The sequence below is a fragment of the Paroedura picta genome, chromosome 5 (genome assembly GCF_049243985.1).
Source record: "Paroedura picta isolate Pp20150507F chromosome 5, Ppicta_v3.0, whole genome shotgun sequence".
Taxonomy (NCBI): Eukaryota; Metazoa; Chordata; class Lepidosauria; order Squamata; family Gekkonidae; genus Paroedura; species Paroedura picta.
The window spans coordinates 10,633,017-10,653,073 of NC_135373.1; the positions used below are offsets into that span (position 1 = coordinate 10,633,017).

At 47.4% G+C, this 20,057-nt stretch overlaps 1 protein-coding gene across 1 annotated transcript; it reads left to right on the forward strand.

The window, feature by feature from the left end:
- The first annotated feature begins 4,974 nt into the window (after positions 1 to 4,974).
- LOC143837059 (uncharacterized) lies at positions 4,975 to 17,286 on the forward strand. Its single transcript, XM_077336478.1, has 6 exons — positions 4,975 to 5,118; positions 5,874 to 5,966; positions 8,347 to 8,499; positions 11,094 to 11,279; positions 12,011 to 12,142; positions 13,484 to 17,286. Exons 2-6 carry the CDS (start codon positions 5,885 to 5,887, stop codon positions 13,993 to 13,995), a joined length of 1,065 nt encoding a protein of 354 aa, XP_077192593.1. The 5' UTR covers positions 4,975 to 5,118; positions 5,874 to 5,884; the 3' UTR covers positions 13,996 to 17,286.
- The last annotated feature ends 2,771 nt before the right edge of the window (positions 17,287 to 20,057 follow it).

Consider the following 20,057-nt stretch of genomic DNA (forward strand, 5'->3'; position numbering starts at 1 on the left):
TCCCTGGTCTTAGGATGAGATAGCTGCCAGTGTAGCAATTCACTTGCAGGAATGTTTCACACTTGGATGGAGACAGATGGGGCCGGCAGCAAATGGTGGGGTGGGAGGCTTTGATGACTGACATAGACAGTTTAATTTCTCCTATGTTTTTGTGAACTACAACTGAATTCAAGGGTACAGATTGGCTGTTTTGGCAAAGAATTATCATATCGCTGTATTTGGATGTTGTGACACAGTTTACTAATTTAACAGAATTAACTTTTGCTTTATATTCCCACTGTCATAATGGAAGATCATAGTCTGAGGAAGAGTGCTTGCACTCGAAAGCTCACGCCTGGAATAAATCTTTGTCGGTCTTAAAGGTGATACTGGACTTTGATTTTGTTGTGCCATTTCTAATTGCTATACTGACACAAGGCACGCAGGCACACAATGTTGAAACATCCGGGGTGGGGTGGGGGTCCAAAATATTTCACAACCTTTTGTTGCAGAAATGGTTCCTTAAAAAAAACACTCTAGTTTTTTGTAACAATTACTTCTTGGGAAATTTCCTGGTTTTGCAAAGAGGAAATGAAGTAAACCGGTAGACTGGCTTGTTCCATATTGTCAACCTTGCTTTACATGAACTATCTTCTACTGCATTCTTGCGGCACAGGAAATAGGGATGCCAGCCTCCAGGTGAGACCTGGGGATCCCCTGGAACTACACCTCATCTCCAGGCAACAGAGATGAGTTCCCCTGGAGAAAATGGAAGCTTTGGAGGACATATTATATGGCATTGTACCCCACTGAGGCTCCACCCCCAAATCTCCAGGAGTTTCCCAACCCTGCCTCTCCATCCCTGGCTAGTGGCCAGGGGGACCTGGCATCCTTAACATGAGAGGAACATCTTTAAACCACTCCGCAGGAACGGTATAAATAAAGCAGTAAGGGCCCTTGAGGTGGGCCCTGTCCGGGATGGGGAAGGGTGGTCATTGGCCCCTTCCCCTTGGATTGACAACCGGAGGGCCCAATCACCAAGTGCAAAGCGCCTGGCGATTGAGCCCTCCAGTTGTCAGTCTGCCGCCAAGGGGCCAATTGGCCCCTTGGCCTCTGACATGAATCGGCAGCTGCAAAGCGCCTGCCGACCTGCCCCCCCCCATGTCGGCCAGCTTGCCCCATCGCCGCCATTATCCTGCAGCCAAGCAAGGTAGGTGGTGGTCAGGGTGGCCCCCTGAGCTTCGTCCCGGCAAATGGATAGCCGCGCAGCCGCAGCGGGCCTGTCCCTTTGCCATGCAGGATGTTCCAACCTCGGTGTCAAGCCTGACGGGCCCGTCGGGCTTCCTGTGTGGCCCGTCGGGCTTCCTGAGCCCCCACATCGCCGCTCACCTCCGCTGCCCCGAACAAGCCCTCCCTCCTCCCCCACGTGATCTTCCCACCATCCCCGCTCACCTCCGCTGCTGCTTACCAGCCCCCAACCACCCACCCCTTCCCCCACCTCCCTCATCCATTGCTACTGTCCACTCCCCCCACGGCACCTTACCCCCTCTTCCTCTCACCCCTGCCCTGTCCCCTTTCATGCCACCTACCTGACTCCCTTCCTGCCTTCCTTCCTCCCAGCTTTCCCTTTGTCCTTCCTTCCTTCCTTCCTTCCTTCCTTCCTTCCTTCCTTCCTTCTATCCTATCTGCCTCTTTCTCACTCCCTGTTTCTCTCCCTCTTCTTTTGTCTCTTTCTGTCTTCCTCCCTTTCTTTCTGTCTTTCTCTTTGTCTCTCTTTCTCCCTTTCTTCCTTCCTTGTACCCATCCATCCACCCACCACGCTAGCACCCGCTGTATTTTGGGTACAGCGGGCTTAATATCTAGTTAAAAATAAAATCATAAGCATCTTTGAGAAAACTATAAGGCTCAGGAAAATGACATTATCTCAGGGATCATTCAGACAATGGTTTGGGACCTGGGTCTTTTGACGTTTCTGAGCACCAATCCCAATATGGCACCCTTACCATATTTCAGGAAAATGGATAAGGCCTTTGCTCAGTGGGGCTTGGGATTGGTATGTGGTTCCCAGTTTTACTCAGCCATCGCCTGAGGGACAGGAGGGCAGGTAAGATGTGATTGCCCCTAGGGATTTCCCTAAAGCAAGGGGGATGTGCCTAAGCAGGGGTTTCCCCGGTCCCAAAGTGGGGGTGTGGTGGGCTGCCTTGCCTGGGGAAGAGAGATTTAAAAACTCTGTCCCAGCAGCAGCACTGATAAAGAATAAGCTGACCAACATAAAGGGAGTGAGGTTTCACTCCCCTTTCTTCACTCCTCTGGTAGGGCAGCCAATCTCCAGGTGGGAATCAACAAATAGGGGAGGTACCCCAAAAACAAGCACAAAAATGAGGGGGGAATCCCAGTTTACTCACAAAATACACACTCAAGTATAATTCACAAAAATGACAACATAACGAAACGTCAAAGTAGTTTTGGAACAAATATAATAGCGTAACAAAAACTATATTTTTAATCATGCCTTTTTATAACTCTTTTATTGTACATCCAATTTAAAGATGCAGAAGACACAGAGATGACGGGTGCTAGCTGAAATCCCTGCTTCACCAACAGGATGCTTTTGTCAGCTCCACCCTCTGCTGGGTGGGCTTTTGTGCTATTAAAGGCTCTTACTCACCAGAGGCACAACCCTACTAGCACCCTGCCTGTCCTCTGAACGCCTGGCCATGGTGATCCATGTGATCCTCACCTCCAAAACTGATTTCTGTAATTATGCAGGCCTGCCCTTGCCTCTGACCCGGAACTTACAGCTGGTTCAAAATGTGACCGTTGGGGTCCTCACAGGAACATCTTGGGGGGCCCATATCCAGCCAGTGCTGAGGCAACTGCATTGGTTACTGGTTATGGTCCAGATCAGGTTCAAGGTTCTGGCTTTGACCTTTAAGGCCCTTCGCGGTCTGAGACTCGCATATCTGAAGGACCGCCTGGTAGTTTAGACTTGATTCTCACCAACTGGGAAGAACTGGTTGATGAGATAAAAGCTGTGGGCTCAATGGTAGTGACCATATGATTTTGAACTTTATGATCCTGGAGAAGAGAAAAGCTGTACGTAGTACACACATACAGGCTGGACTTCAGGAGAGCACATTTTAACAAACTTAAAGTTATGTTGCCTAGAAACCGATGGTCAGAAAAATTTAAGGAGATGGAAGTCCATGAAGGTTGGGAGTTTTCTCAAAAGTGAAATACTGAAGGCTCAATCACAAACAATTCCCTTGAGATGGAAGGTGCCTAAAGAAACCATGGAGGCTCCATAAACAGCTTTCAAAAGAAGTGAGTAATAAAAAAGACACGTGTAGGAAATGGAAGGAGGACCTTATAACCAAGGAAGAATATATACAAATAACCAGTGCTTGTAGAGAGAGTGTTAGAAAAGCTAAAGCTCAGTATGAGCTTAGGCTAGCAAGAAATGATAAAAAAACCCAAAAAGGTGCTTTATTTATATTTATTTATTTTATTTTAATATTATATTTATTGACCGCCCCTCTCAGGCCATACTGGCTCGTGGTGGTTTATAGTAAAATGATAAAAGTAAAGGTAAAGGTATCCCCTGTGCAAGCACCGAGTCATGTCTGACCCTTGGGGTGATGCCCTCTAGTGTTTTCATGGCAGACTCAATGCGGGGTGGTTTTGCCAGTGCCTTCCCCAGTCATTACCGTTTACCCCCCAGCAAGCTGGGTACTCATTTTACCGACCTCGGAAGGATGGAAGGCTGAGTCAACCTTGAGCCGGCTGCTGGGATCAAACTCCCAGCCTCATGGGCAGACAGCTTCTGACAGCACATTTCTCCTGCCTTACCACTCTGCGCCACAAGCGGCGCCTAGTAAAATGATAAAATCACATAAAACAGAAGAAAAATACACAATCCTATGTCCTGGCAATAAAACTAGTCTAATGCTCCCCTCCCTTCTTCACACACTCGACCACAGCAATCAACAGTCCCCAACCCCCACTTGGGGGGTAACTCCTGCCCGATGACCTTCAAATAGGGCCTATATAGGAAGGGACCTGATCTTCTTAGCCTGGCCTCAACCAAATGCATGGTGGAAGAGCTCCATCTTACCGGCCCTGTTCCATCAGGGCCCTTAACTCTTCCAGGAGCTCATTCCAACAGCTTCCTTCCTTCCTTCCTTCCTTCCTTCCTTCCTTCCTTCCTTCCTTCCCCCCCTCTCTCTGTGTAGTGGAAAGCGGGGTACAACCCCATCCACCCCGCTCTTCTTCTTATATAATTGTACGTGTGTGTTAGGGGTGGTGCACAGGGCAAACAGGAGTCATGTGGCTCTGTAGGTTGTAAATGTGGTGCCTTAGGGAAAACGCCTGAATCTCATGGCAAGCAAACTCCTGGGAACTCATGCTGATACCTGCAAAAGCAGCCCAACAAAATGGGTGGCGGGGGGGGGCAATCTTCATCCCCCTGCAATGATGTCACTTCTGGCATCAACTGGAAGTGCTAACATTGCATAGATTGCTCCTGCCCCTGGCGATAAGTACATGCCACCACCTATCTGCTGCCAGTTGCCTGGCAACCCTAATCCCAGATGAACCTCAGTGAACCTCACCCATGACATTCCATCTGCCATCAACCAACAGTCAAAGTCTCACCATCTCCTCCAGCAGGCCTATTCCATCACAACTTGGGGGTAGTGATGGGACCCGAATTCATGCACTCAATGTGCATTTTATCAAGACTTGAATCTGTCATTTAGGCAGAAGGAAATGCCTAAATGACACCCAGTCTGTTAGCATTTGCTTCACCCTTATCTTTTCCGTGCCAAGTTTTGGTGTGGGACACATCTTCTGGTGCGCCTCCTGAAATAGATATAAATACAGAAGTGACATCTTTAGACCCACCCCAGGAAGTGTGCCAAAAGAGGCAAAAGAAGCCAAGGGAGCTGAGGAGGCAGAGGCCTCAGAGACCCCCAAGGGGCCCAGCCAGCACCTTCAATGCCAGCGGGGGGGGGGGTGAGCAAGAGGCTATGCTACCTCCAAGGCCAATGTAGAGGCCGCGGCACCCCCAGGGGCCCAGCCAGCACCTGTGACACCAGCAGGGGGGTGAGGAAGTAGCAGAGGTGGCTCAAAGGTAAAAAGGTAAATGGGAAGGGGGAGGGGGAAGGGAAGGGAAGGGAATCTGTGTGTGTGTTTGCTTGGGTGGGAGAGAAGGGAAGGGAAAGGTTGGGAAACCCAACAGATAAGGGGGAAATGGGCGGGTGAGGAAAGGGAGTCTCTATGTGATTGTGAAGGAGGGAGGGAGAAACCAAGGATGAGGTTGGGAAACCAACAGGTAAGGGGGGGGGGGAGAGAGAGAAGGAAGTCTGTATGTGTGTTTATGTGTATGTGTGCTTGCAGGGGAGGGAGGGGGCCCTGATCAAGTAGCCCTGAGCAGGTATGTGTTTCACATACCCTCTGAGAGTCAGACTGTGAGTAGAATTTTTTTTGGTGACAGTTTGGCTATTTAACGGCATCATTTCCCCCTTCCCTTATATAAATTATTGTTTGCTGGTCATTGTTCTCCTCAGCTTTTTCCTGCGTTATTTTCAGACAACATAGGGAAAACCGGGGGGGGGGGGAGGAATGGGGAAACAATGGCCTACAAAGAAGGGGGAGGACAAAAACTGGTGCATTTAAGTAGCCAAGTTGCAGCAAAAACTCAAGGCAACTTCCCCCCCCCCCCGGTGTGTTTACACTTACTTTTCTTCCCTGAGTCAGGAAGTCAGTCTTTGCCCAATCTTCACAAGTGCACACACATACACACAGAGTGACAAAGATTGGCACATGTGCCTCCAGCCACAGACGTATCTTTCCCTTCTGCTGCCAGTTAGACATTTCTCATTGTCTTGTGGAAGGATCTAGAACTATGGACGGTTCCCGGCAGAATTGGAGGAGGATCGGCACAGCTGCACCATTGGCATTCCTACACTTGACTCTTCTTATCTCAGGTACCAAGTTTCGCTTTTTAAAAGTTGCTGGACATCTAAGTAGCCAGCTCCAGGCTGGAGAACCCCTGGAGATTTGGGTGGTAGAACCTGGGGGGTGGTAGAACCTGGGATCAGACCTAGAGGAGATCAGCCCTGACTGCTCCTTCGAAGGCCAGATCCTGAAGATGAAACTCAAAATACTCTGGCCACCTCATGAGAAGGAAGGACTCCCTGGAGAAGAGCCTAATGCTGGGAGCGATCGAGGGCAAAGGAAGAAGGGGATGACAGAGAATGAGGTGGCTGGATGGAGTCACTGAAGCAGTAGGTGCGAACTTAAATGGACTCCGGGGAATGGTAGAGGACAGGAAGGCCTGGGGGATCATTGTCCATGGGGTCGTGATGGGTCGGACACTACTTCGCACCAAACAACAAGAACCTGGGGAGGACAGGGACCTCGGCGGGGTCCTGTGCCATACAGCCCACTTTTCAAAAGCAGCCATTTTCTCAGGGAAACTGACCTCTGTAGTCTGGAGATGAGATGTAATTCTGGGGGAACCCCACGTCCCACCTGGAGTCTGGTATCCCTATGGGGACCTGGCAATCCTGAGGGGTGTTGATGCTCCATTTAGCCCATTAACTAAAAATAACTAAGAGCAGCAGACGTGTACAAAGGATTATTTTTAATAGGGAAATCTAGTGTGCGAACACACAAAGCATAGATTGGCTGGTACCTAAGAAGGGTCTCTCCCTTTCTTTTGCTTATCAGGAAAGGTCATTTGAAAAACAATGCTAAACAACATAAATAGCCCAATGTTGGCTAAGCAGGGTCACTTGGATGGGAGGCCGCCATTGCTTGCTACTCAGAGGCAGGCAACAGCAAGCTACCCCTGAATATCTCTTGCCTTGAAAGCCCCTTAGGCCTAGCTAGGGTTACCCTATATGGTGTGCAACTTGATGCTAGACAATTATTCTTAGGGCACTGCTTGCTGGAAACAAATGGCAGTTAAAAACAAGACAAATGTCTGGAGGGTTTTTAAATTTTTCCTTCTGGGCTGTTTTACGTGCATGGGATTATTTGAACCAGTGGATCAGTTATAATTCCTGGAAGTCATCAATTTATAATTTTTTTAGGAATAGGTGGTATCAGGACTTTTGAGCTAGACTTGGTCCTAGGTTCCTCTGGAAAATTAGAGCTGCAGAATAAGTGTTTGGAAAGTATGCAGTTGCTAGTTACCTTCGTAGATGAGGCACAGATCCATATCCTCAGCACTTTGAGGATTATTATTATTATTATTATTATTATTATTATTATTATTATTATTAAATTTCTATACCACGCTTCCAATATGGCTTTAGACAGATAATCTTTATTGGAAAGATTATTTACAGAAATCTATCATGTTCATCAGCTTCTTACTGAAGCCGAGTACAAAAGTTTAAAAGCTAATTACAAAGAAAACACATTGCAAGCCCCTGTGGCTGGTGCAAGCAGACTACATGCCACACATCTACAGATGGAGAGCATAGAGTTTGCTCCTTGCTTGCTTCAGAACACATGTACACTTATCTTCTGCTTCCTGAAGGAGAAAGTGGGCAGGAGCCAACTTTAAGCACAGAAATCCCCAGGTTTTTCCATTGCAATGTCACTTGTGACCACTTGGTACACTATTGAGCATTCAGGTACATCCCAGCTGCTTAAACCTCGTAACAACAGCCCTTCAAGGCTGAATTCACCAAATTACTTGTAAATTGCAATTACAACAGGTGAGCATGCTGATCCAATCAATATCCCCAAACGAAAGCTGTGTAGTATCATTCAGAGGATTTTGGTTTATTACTATACTGCTTAAGATCCCCCGCCCAAAAGAGCTGAGTTTGGCCTCAGCTAGGACCAGGGCCTTTTCAGTGTTGGCTTCGGCCTGGTAGAACGCTCTGCTGAAAGAGATCATGGCCCTGCAGGACTTTTACCAGTTCCACAGGGCCTGCAAGACAGGGCTGTTCTGCCAGATCAATAGTTGAGGTCAGACACAACAACAAAAAATGGAGGCCTCTGCTGGGAATAAAGGGAAGACCTGCCTCCCCGAGAAAGACCCGCAATCCTGCCCTCAAATTCCGCTGAATGGGGCTGTTTTAAGGTCTGGAGGTTTTAATGTGTATTCTGGCCTTTAAACAATCTCTGTGTTTTATCCCAAGCTGTTACCTGCCCTGAGCTGTTAGGAAGGGCGGGATATAAAAATAAAGATTATTATTACTAGTAAATAATAATTAGAGATAAATATAGGTCAGACCCCAAAATGGTATTTTGGAGATTTTAAGTTTGTCTGTATTAGCCCAGGAACAGCACAGTGCCTTCTGACATCAGCTTGCAATGTTTATCCTCCGTGTTTGGTCTCTACTTCAGGGGCTTTTGCCTTGAGGTGCCATACCTATACCTCCATCCAACCTGTTTCCAGAGACCAGATCAGCAGTGAGTTCTCCATGGCACCCACCGTCGTCAGCGTCTGCTCCGCAAGCCAAAATGCTTGTGCAGAGGCACATCTGATGCTCAATGCAGGTGAGCACAACCCTAACCCTGGGAAAGCTTCCAAATACGTAACAGTCAAATCAGAGGGTGCAAGAACCTGTTGGGAGGGAAATTCTCTGTGATCCTACAGGCCATCTGGAGGGGACATTAGGAGTAAAAAAAAAAAAAAAGAACCCTTTGGAAATATCTGTTCCTAGTAAGACAGAGCCCTCTGATTTCATCAGCTCTCAGAAGGTTAGTATTTGAAGAAGAGTTGGTTCTTAAATGCCACTTTTCGCTACCAGAAGGAGTCTCAAAGCGGCTTCCACTCGCCTTCCCTTTCCTCTCCCCACAACAGACACCCTGTAAGGGAGGTGAGGCTGAGGGAGCCCTGAGATTACTGAAGAAGAAGAAAAGTTGTTTCTTATATGCCACTTTTCTATACCCGAAGGAGGCTCAAAGCGGCTTACAGTCGCCTTCCCTTTCCTCTCCCAACAACAAACACCCTGTGAGGAAGGTGGGGCTGAGAGAGCCCTGATATCACGGAAGAAGAAGAGCTGGTTCTTATATGCCATTTTTCTCTACCTGAAGGAGTCTCAAAGCAGCTTACAGTCACCTTTCCTCTCCGCGCCATCCACAGCCGAAACAGCTTCCCTCCCTCCTGCCCTTGTTATTGGTTATTATGTCATGTTACAGTTTTTGGATTTTCACCTCAATTTTGTCGCAGCTGCAGATTCAGCACGGTGGAGCCTGTTGGCAGGGAGTCCGGTCTGCGTACTGGACTCCCTGAGGTCAGAGGTCTCCTTAAAGAAACCAGCTTACATATGGGTGCAGCCTACTTGGCTGGGAGGCCAGGGGCCTGTAGGCAGGCAGCCGGGGAAACCAAACGGAGGTGGATGCCTGTTGGACCCCAATCAGTCACCTCCCTCGTAGGGATTCCATGTCACAAAAGGGACCGTTCTCCCAGCTGGGACTGAAGCAGGTTCCAGGCACCATGGGCCCTGGGATTTAAGCAGCCGGACAGTTGTGGGGTTCAGGCTCCTTTCCTGTGCCGAGCCAACCCTCTGGTGGGGTTTGCAATAAAGGCTGTGGCCATGTTTATGCCAAAACGGATGTATCACTTATTCATTGGCAGGCTAGTCAATAATTGAGAACATATAATATTTCCAACAGTAGAGCTCATAACAATAGAATGCTTAACACTGCCTTTACAGCTAGTGATCCGATGTTAGTGCAGCACTGTGGTTTGGTACTCCTGCCTGCGAGATGTATTTGGTGGTGAAAGGAGCCTCTGGGCTCTGATTGGCGGAATTGCTTCATTAGTCTCGGCCGGAAGCCTGGTGGAAGAGTTCTGTTTTGCAAGCCCTGCAGAACTGTTTTAGTTCCAGCAGGGCCCTGATCTCTTTGGGGAGCTCATTCCTCCAGGGGGGGGGGGTCAGGATACAGAAAGTCCTGGCCTTGGTTGAGGCCAGAAGAGCCTCCCTGGGGCCAGGGATCGCCAGCATGTTGGTGCCTGCAGAGCGTTGTGCTCTTTGGGGGGCATAGGTGGAGAGGCAGTCCCTCGGCTGATCCAATAGTTCACTGATTGCCAGTGCGGGCAGGATGTGGGCCCTCCAGGGTGTTCCTTGTAAGAACCCTGGCTGTTGCAGGGAGAGGAAGGGAAAGGTTTTTGTAAGCTGCTTTGAGACTCTTTTTGGTAGTGAAAAGTGGGGTATAAAAACCAACTTCTCTTCCTGGGGCTGAATCTGCACTTACTTTGTTTATTCTGTTATGGATCCTGCTGTATCAAGATGGATTTGAAATCGGGTCTTCCTCCCCCCCCCCCCACTCCCCATTGAAACAGAAAAGTGTTCTGCAAGTGGTTAGGAAAACCCAGAAGGGGATGGGGGGAGCCAAGCACAGCAGGAGCTTCTTTCTTTCTTTTCTTGAATGAGGATGGAGGAGAGGATTGGAGACAGCAGAGGAGGGAGAAAAAAAACAAGAGGCAAATCTCTACTGAGAGAAGTTTAGGCTTCTGGAGCTTCTGCTGAGAAAAGTTAGGGCTTCCCCTTTAAGCCTGGAAACCAGGAACTGATGTCCTGGCCAATCAGGGCTTCTCTACCATGTTCAGCCCCAAATTAGAAACAGGCAGAGCTCCTCATGCTTTTTCATGCTTTCTCAATCCGATTCTTCAAATATTGACAGTTATATCCACTCTAGGATATTACAGAATAAAGGTAGGGTCACTCCGGATCATTCATGCTTGTTGCAGAGGGAAAATTTAAATTGGACAAAATCAAAATGGAAATTGCAGTCAGTGGAGATGGCAGGAACTGAAACAACCTGGCATTGGAATAAAAGCTCCGTGCAGATTCAGTCCACCAAGCCATGGCCCTCAGTTCGTGAGACCTGAGCAAGATGGTTTGTTTGTTTGTTTTTGTTAGACTCGGGTCTCTCTCTTCTTTCGAAACAAAGTTCGTTTCTCAACACAGCTATTTTATTCCTTTAAGCCGCTTGGCGCCACACCCAATTTGCATATTTAAACGCTGACAACAAACGGGCGGTCTTTGGAACCCTGGGTTCCTGCTTTCCAGTTCTTCCCATTTATAATTTCATTTGCATGTTCCTTATATGTATTTCTCCTTATATGTTTTCCTCTGCTTTAGAAAAAACGGCCATGCTCGTTATTCATAGAGGCTGCGCCAGTGAGGACCTTAAAGACGAAGCAGGGCCCTCCGCCTCTGGCGGCCAGCACCTCGTTCTTCATTCCAGTGTGCGCTACTGTCACACTGACCTTTGCAACGGGGAGCCGATGGACGCCAATGACTTCAAGATGCCTGAACAGGAGAAAGGTAAGACGGTCACCAAAGAAGGGAAGTCCGAAATATATTATTTTCCCCTTGCAGCAGAATAGACAACAAGAAACTCCCCCCCCCTGCTTTTCCATAACTCCAAAATTCAAGGATGTCCATCAAAGTTAATTGACAAAGTGCTTCTTTCCAGGGTGCCTAATTAATGTGTGGAACTCACCACCACAGGATATACTGACAGCTGATAAGTCTGAATGGCTTTAAAAGGAGATTAGGCAGATTCGTGGCAGAGGCAGGCAATGGCAAACTGCCTCTGTTCATTGCTTGGCTTGAAAACCCTCTGGAGTTGCCCTGAGTGGGCTGCAATCTGACCACAGTTCCCACCACAAGTCACAATGGCCATGTGGAACCTCCAAGTGCAGAAGCAGTGTACCTCTGAATACCCATTGCCTGGGAGGGTGATAGCAAGGGAAGATTTGGGCTCTGTGCCTTTCAATGAAATATTTTCATAAATTAAATTAAACCAACAGGCCTCTGGCCCGTTTCTTTTTTGCGGCCCTTTAAGAGCTGCATGCCAAACAGAAATCGGGCAGGGGCAGCACTTCCTGGAATGGAAGAGGAAACATTGCGGTCCCTGTTGAATTCCTGCCTGCCACACAGCAGTTCAAAATAGAGGAGAGCTTCAAAGTGTGAGGGGAGGGAAACGGATTCTGGATCCAGCCCCAGTAGTTTGCAAAGCGAGTAATATTTATTTTTAAATATATATCTCCTAGCATCTGAAGCAAGCAGCTCCAACCGGTGCTATTCTGGCTTCGTACTGGACCCCAACGAAGACATCCGTGACACAGTGATGTGTGAAAGGGAACATTCCCAGTGCTACCATGGCAACGGCACCATCACAGTAGGTGAGGTCTGATTCCAAACTCCAGCTAGCCTTTTATCCCACTAAAATGTTTCTCGGTCCTGAGACTGTTGTGGATCTCAATGCATTTGCATTGGAGAGGGGGCAAGGCAGTACCAAGGGAGGACGGCGTTTGGGGTGGGCTGCTAGAGTTGTCAGCTCCAACCTGGGAAATTATTGGAGATTTCAGGGTGGATGCTGGGTAACACAGAGTTTCAGGAGAGGAAGGAAGTGATTGGATCTGTCGCCAGGGCATGGGGATGCACATACTGGGAATGGGAAGGAACGCCAGAAATTAATGTGACATGCCTACATGACATCCATACTGGGGATGTCTGGAGCAGTGACACTCTGTTTTTTTGAGCAAAAACTCTATGGTTGAACTAGCTTCTACCATAGAGTTTTGCCCAAAAACTAGAGCATCATCTAGGCCTCCAGTGGGCCTGTGTCACTTCCCATTAATTCCCAGCATTCTTTCCTGGGGGAGGGTTAACTGGGGCAGAGATGCAACCCAAAAGCAGAGGCCCCCACCTCAACCAAGGAGGAGAGAGTCTGGCAACCCTAGATATGATGCCACCCTCCTCCAGGGGAACTGATCCCTGCTACCTGGAGATCAGTTATAATTATGGGAGAACTCCAGGCCCCCCCTACAGATTACCCACCCTCCAAACCAGCCATTTTCTCCTGGAGAACTAGTCACTGCCATCTATAATTCTGGGAGAACTGCAAGCCCACTTGGGAGGTTGGAAGCCTTACTACATGTATTGGTTTTGCCTCATTGATGCTATAAATCAGTGATCCCCAACCTTTTTATCACTGGGGGCCGGTCAACGCTTGACAATTTTACTAAGGCCCGGGGAGGTAGTCTTTTTCTGAGGGACGTCGCTGCCGCCTGAGCCCCTGCTCCACTTGCTTTCCCGCCGGCGCCCCTGGCTTCCCACCTTCCGCTGGGGGGCACTGTCAGCAGCAGCTGCGCAGTGTCACGCCGAGGGGAAGCCCGAGCCATGGTGGCTGCTGAAGAGCACCAAAGGTGAGCCGGCGGCAGGGCAGCCCCCCGAGGCAGCAGCTGGAGAAGAGGATGAGGAGGAGCCGCGGCCCGGTACTGACTGATCCACAGACCGGTACCGGTCCCCAGACCGGGGGTTGGGGACCACTGCTATAAATTGCCTTTCCCTCTGTCATGTGACATCAGGGCCTGCATCACCCAGAATGCCTTACTTCTCCCCTCCCACACTCTTTGTGGTCTGCCACCTCCGTAGTGTTATTCCTTCTCATATTGCATTGCATTCTGGGGAAATTGAGCCTGCCTCAATGCTCAACCTGACTGACTTTTGACTCCCCTTAGGACATCTTGCAGTGGATTTTCTCATCAAAACCTGCCAAGACCCAACCTGTAATGACCCTGAGAGCCAGTCCTTTGGCCCCATTGAGTTGAAGCTGTGGGGCTCCTGTTGCCACGGCGACTTTTGCAATGGGAAGATGGTTGTCCCTCAGGAGATTAGCAAAATGAATTCCTCTTCAAGACTGCCGAACAGCACAATCGCGCCCTCCCTGCGCTCATCCAGACCTCAACCTACCAATTCCTCCCAACACAATATTGCCAATGACATACAAGACACTCTTACAGCGTCTGAAGAGGTTACCGTCACACCTGCCCATGAACAGGATGACACCCACACAACCACCCTCAAGAATCCATTGTATGATTATGAGGAATATGAGGATGATAACCAAACATCAACCAGCACCAATAACACACTAAATCCACGAGCAGCGAATCAGAGTCCCCCACATCCCGGCCTTCCACCTTACCTCTGGCTGGTAGCCCTGGGCAGTGCGATCCTCAGGATATGGTGATCCATAATGCGGTTTGGGGGCACCTTGAGTGTTTGGGAGTATGCCACAGAGCAGAAAAGCAGAAGAAGCTAGACATATGAAAGTGTCTTGAAGAAAAGTTCTTCTTACAGTTGTCAGCTTAGACCAGGGGTGGGCAAACTGTGGCCCTCCAGATGTTATTCCAACAGCTTCAGTTTTAATATTCTTGACTTCAGTTATAGTCTCCAACTGTAGCTATTGGAAGAAAGAACATCTAAGCTGACAACAGTATGAAGAACTTTTCTTCAAGACACTTTCCTATTATTGTATATAGGCAATAATACACAGATGGTGTCTTTTTCTGTGGCTTGTTTCTGTGCATCCTGTTTTGTATAACAGAAGAAGTTTCACTCCAGAGCTCCAGAGTTTAATAATAAAGTTCCTTCTCTGCTCAGGGCTACAGCAACAGCTGCCTTTTAACTTGGCTTTCCTTTTTCGTCCTTCTAGTATGCTATAAATTCATTAGAGGGCTTGTATGTGATGGGCCCAGGACAGCCTTGAAGCCTGACCTGGAACCAGGCGTGGTGTTCTTACCACCATAGTCACTTGTTCTACCCTATAAACCTCTTCATTCCACCTTCTGCGACTGTATCACCCTACCCCTGCCCAACTGCTAATAGGTACTAAGTGAAAACAATTTTAACACAAGAATCTGCCTTATTCGGACTTAAATTGCTGGTCTAGCCAGGTTAGTCTTGTCTAGGGATGCTAGACCCCCTAGTCAGGACAGGTATCCCCCACTTTCAGCCCAAGTTCTCCCCCTCAATTAACCCCCTCCCCCAAAAAAAGAAAGAATACCAGAAATTAATGCTATATGCCTACATGATCCAGAAGTGACAGAGGCAAATTGGGGATGTGGGGGGAGGGAGGGTTTGACGCTCTGGTTTAGGGGCAAAATTCTATGGTAAAGGCTGATTCTACCATAGAGTTTTTGACCAAAAGCTAGAATATCATGCTCCCCTCCCATGTCCCCTATGTGCCTACCCTACTTCCGGGTCATGTAGACCCACTGCGTTAATTTCTGCCAGTAGATCTGAGGGACCAGGCAACTCTTTTTTGGTCCCATCAGAAATAGATCTCCAGAGCTTTAGATAGAGGCCTTTCGTAACCCCTCCTGCTCAGGCTTTTTAAGTGGAGATGAAACAGAAAACAAAAAATGTAACTGGAATTAGCAATGACCTGAAAGGTTGGATGTCTGTGCGATTTAGACAATAGGTTATAAAATTATGTAAGCATTTATACATACATACATATCTTTATTACGGTCATAGACCAGCAAAATCAAAGCAATTTCACAATTATACAGATAATCTGGCTAAAACATGGTTTTACTCATAAAATAGCATTATGTTAAACACTTAGACTATGTGTCTGCTAAAACATAAATTAAAACTAAATGGAAATATAGGTAATTGTTCTAATTGCTCTCAGGGTCAGCTAAGTTTTAGTCAACTTCCGCCGCCTTTTCATGGCTGCAGCACAAAACCTGGCAACACTATATGTTATGGAACAATTTGTGTCTATGAGCAGCAGGGAGATATAGGATTGTCCTGAAGGCCCTGGGACTCTTTGTAACCATGGTGTGATAAATATGGAATGAATGTCATTATAAAACTGACAATGTAAAAGGATATGGTCCAATGTTTCTATCTGGCCAGAGCCATAGGGAATTTTCTTGTATCGCCCTACAAGTACAACTGAGGGAAGGGCATTTGGAGACCAAGAGCTCACAGCCTTGACTCTCCATTATACAAGAGCATTTGCCTCATTATATTCAAACATTAACAAGGACGGACTCATTGCCACTGACGAAAGCCAGACTGAAAACAGGAAACAAATGAATCTAGAGACAGTTTTGGCAGAGTCAAAGTCTAAATAAATGAGATAAGAGACTTTTTATCTTCTTATACTTAATTAAGCCACTGGACAGATTCTGTCTCTCCTTTGCACTAACAATGAAGGCAGAGGTATTTGCTAGACCATGTTGGCGTTCTATATCCACTACTCGCTGTTTGATAACCTCTTTAGCTTGGTCATAGGCCATCCGAACCAGAAATTCTGGAGAAAATCCCAAAGCTTTTATTGCGCACAGCTTTTTAAAAAACAAATATTGAGATTAAAAACATACACAAAACCCATAGGCCATTATTGACAGATTATTATATGCCCCATACAATCTTCGATCTTAGAGTTGATGTGTTTTGACCCACACTGGGTCATCCTCGGAGGTCTAAATTTTGGCCCACGTCTACGGATAGAATGCAAAACACACAACGAAGCCAGTAAAATAAACAAAACATAAGAACAGTTTTTTTTACAGTGACAAAATCAATCAAAATGGATCAGATGGGGAAAGTCCATTTATCAGGTGACAGTCCCCTTCTTTCGGGCTGCCAAGAAATTTTGACACGTGCCCATGGAGTCAGTGCCTGTACGAACGCAGGTGAGCCTGTTCTTTTAACTGGAGATGCCAATGATTGAGCCTGGATCTTCCTGCATGCAAACCAGAGGCTCAACCACCGCAGAGCCACGGCCCCACCTAGTTCTCTTATCCAGGCACTGAGCCTTTGTGGCTCAGTGGGAGAACCTCAAATTTCCAGGTCTCAGGTTCAATCTCTGGGATGTCCAGTTAAAAAGGACCGGGTAAGAAGTGATATCAAAGATCACAGCCTGAGATCCCAGAGAGCAGGTGATGGTCAGAGTAGACAAGACTGACCTTGATGGACCAGTGACCTCACACTGTAGAAGGCAGCTTCGTGTGTGTTAAGTGGGTGTTTTGCTCAGTATACCTATTGCTTTTATTGGCTACGAAAGTGTCTATTAGAGGCTACCGCCCTCGCTTTATCTGCTGCATGGTGTTTTGTTTTAAATGACTATAGTTTTAATGTGCTTCCTGCTACTTGCTGGTGTCATGGATGGGGGGGGGGAATAGATTTATTTTAGTGATTGGGAGCGCGTGCGTGTGTATTACGCCACCTTGGAAGCCTTTTGGGTGTGAAAAGAGGCAACAGTCATTTCAATAAATGAATAAGTGGATAAACGCTCCTGTGGTCTCAACGGTTTGCATAGCACATCCTCTCTCTTCGTTCGAACGCTTCCTGCATTTCCCAACAATGCGACTGCTTTCCCAGATGAGCTTTTGTCACCTATGACGCATTGGTGATGTGTCATCACAAAGAGATGACTTCCCCTTCTTAGGTCATCTTCAAGCATCGCAGGTGGCAAGAATAAAAACAACAGAAATGCACAATCGGAAGGTAAGGCAGATTCAGGCGGGTCGCCATGTTGGTCTGAAGCAGTGGAACGAAGTTTGAGTCTAGGGGCACCTCGAAGACCAACTAACCCGGTTTGATCCAAGGTCGTGTGTTTGCACACGGACGCTATCTTGAATAAAACTTGGTTGGTCCTCAAGGGGCCACTGGACTCAAACATTGTTCTGAATAGTGGTGGGATTATGTTCTGGAGAGGGAAAGAGTGAGGCCCATGTCATTTCATTTGCTTTTCCCAGCCTCAACCATATGCCTGATGGATGAGTGCTATTTTGCAGGCCCTGCAGAACTTGAATAGTTCCATCAGAGTCTGGGTCTCAGTTGGCAACTGATTCCACCAGGTTGGAACATAAAGAGTTCCATCAGGGTCCAGGTCTTGGCTGGCAATTGATTCCACCAGGATGGAACTTGAATAGTTCCGTCAGAGCTCGGGTCTCAGCCAGCAATTTTCCACCAGGTTGGAACTTGAATAGTTCTGTCAGAGCTCTGGTCTCAACTGGCAACTGATTCCACCAGGTTGGAGCCAGGGCCAAAAAAGCCATGGCTGTGGTTGAGGCCAGTCGCCCTTCACTCAGGCCAGGAACCACCAACAGGTTAGCATTTGAAGACTGTGATGCCCTTTTAACCCCAAAAAGATTTGGAAATTTTTTGGAAGCATTAGATCCGTATTAGAAGAGGATGTAGTGATAAGATGGTGCCACTAGAGGGCCAAAGTTACCGAGAGACTATCCTCTCCAGTGATGGCAATACCAGGCCAGGAGTTGAGTTGAGTTCAGATGCGCCCCCCCCCCCCCCCCGTGCTGAATGAGCCTGGCCCAGTCACATGTTTCATCCTAGGCTACCCGGCAGTGTTGTTGCAAAGATGGATGTCTTCAATGCCCCTGACGAAACCTGACAGACATATTCCTTTCTCTCTCCCAGTACATTCGCCAATCTATTCATCCCCATCGTCGAGTGCCTGTTTTGAGCTCTCCACTGTGGTTGCCAACCTCCAGATGAGACCTGGAGACCTCCCAAAATTACACCTTAGATTTGACTCCACTAGCACCTTAGAGTGCAACAAGAGTTTTAAGGTATGCACTTTCAAAAGTCAAAGCTCCCCTTGTGTAAAACACGACTACAAGTGGAGATCTCTGCTCTATGTACATTCTGCATGTGCCATTTTCTTTGGCATTATTGGAGGTGCCTATCTGAAGTTGATTCTAACACAGATCCTGCCTGGATCTGCAATGTTGACATATTCCAGTTCTCAGGTGCGATTACCAAGGGCATGCTTTCTGCACAAAAAAGCAAGCATTTCGGGGGGGGGGGGGTGATGTTTTCTCATGTCAATCAACACTCATTGGTCAGTCAGTAGGTGGCCATGCACATTCATTGCTCTCCCATCTCTTCACTCTCTCTCCATCTTTCCCCCTGCCCTTTCTCCCTGGGTTGTACAGAAAGATACCAAGTTAAGAAGAAATGGCAAATCTCTGGTATTTGATGAGAATCCTGGTTTACAAGTCCCTGTGCATTGCTTGAAGCAAAATGCACAGACACACACAGAAACACAATTGCCTGCAGACAAACCCAAAAGATCTCTGTCTCACCACTTTCCACCATGGTTTATTTTTTAATGAGGACATGAAAAAGAAAAATGATGCCATTTAAATAGTGGAAAGTTTCCTTTGTTAAATTGTTTCTTTATTGCTTTTTTTCTGAGTGAGCTCTGGAGGCATTTCTCATGTTGATTTCTACCCCCAAGCACCTGGAATGTCAGTGAAGATGATGGCCATGGAAAGGTTTCCCAAATGGATGGGAGTTAATTAATGCTTTAAATATATTTTTAAAATGGGTTAAACGTTCATCAGGTTATATGACCATATGAGGTCATGTATACCCACCCCTCCCAAAAAGGCCCACGGTGGGCTGGGAGGGGGTGGGAAGGGGAAGGGCCCCAGGTAGGCATGTACGTAGCAGTGCTTCCCAACCATATTCTGCACCATCATGCCACTTCTGGGGTTTCTCGAAGCCTGAAGAATGTTTCTGGGGTTTCTCAAGGGTGAAAAAGTTGTGAAAGGCTGCACTACACCAAAACTTAAAGCAAAGGGGAAATTCCTTTTGATGCATAGGAGCTGAGACAAAAAGAAGGCACCAAGATGGAAATCTGGAAGTGAAAGCAGCTTTAAGATGATTTCAAAAGGCAATTCCTGCCTGAAACTGACCAATAAGCAGAGATCGTCTGTAGTGGAGGCACAGCCTGGGAGGAGGAAGAGGTAACTGCATCTGCTGAGGCAAGACTGTGCAAGTGGAGCCCATTTCTCCAATGAACCAGAGAAATTCCCCTCTTGGATATCCCAGAAGGAAATTGGGCTCACTCTATGGTGAACCCTGATTACTGGGATACAGGTGCAGATGGAAACAAACAAACAAAAACAAACACGCCCTACTTGAATGTGACATGAGATGCAGATTTTTAAAAAAACAAATGAACGTCAAAGTCCCAGTGCATAATTGAGTCACAAGGTGAGAAGGATGTTGTGAATTCACAAGTTCAGAACTACGGATCCCTCCCCCACCTCCCAGAGCTGAACAGGGAGATGGCATTCTTATCTCACCATAGGTGCTAATTTTCTGCCCCCACCAGCATTTCCTCCCTGGTTTAATCAAGATGATTACAATATGCATGGTATCTTTGCATCCTTTATCTGCATCCTTTAGAACACCCCCTCCCACCTTCTGACTGGTATGAACAGACTCGGAGGTCTCTGTTTCTACTTGCGTCTGAAGAAGCAA

Bases quoted from the DNA above. Each gene is read 5' to 3' on its own strand.
- LOC143837059 (XM_077336478.1), top strand. From the start codon at position 5,885: ATGGACGGTTCCCGGCAGAATTGGAGGAGGATCGGCACAGCTGCACCA. The intron at 8,500-11,093 runs GTGAGCACAACC...CCTCTGCTTTAG, and splicing joins ACATCTGATGCTCAATGCAG to AAAAAACGGCCATGCTCGTT. The intron at 12,143-13,483 runs GTGAGGTCTGAT...GACTCCCCTTAG, and splicing joins CAACGGCACCATCACAGTAG to GACATCTTGCAGTGGATTTT.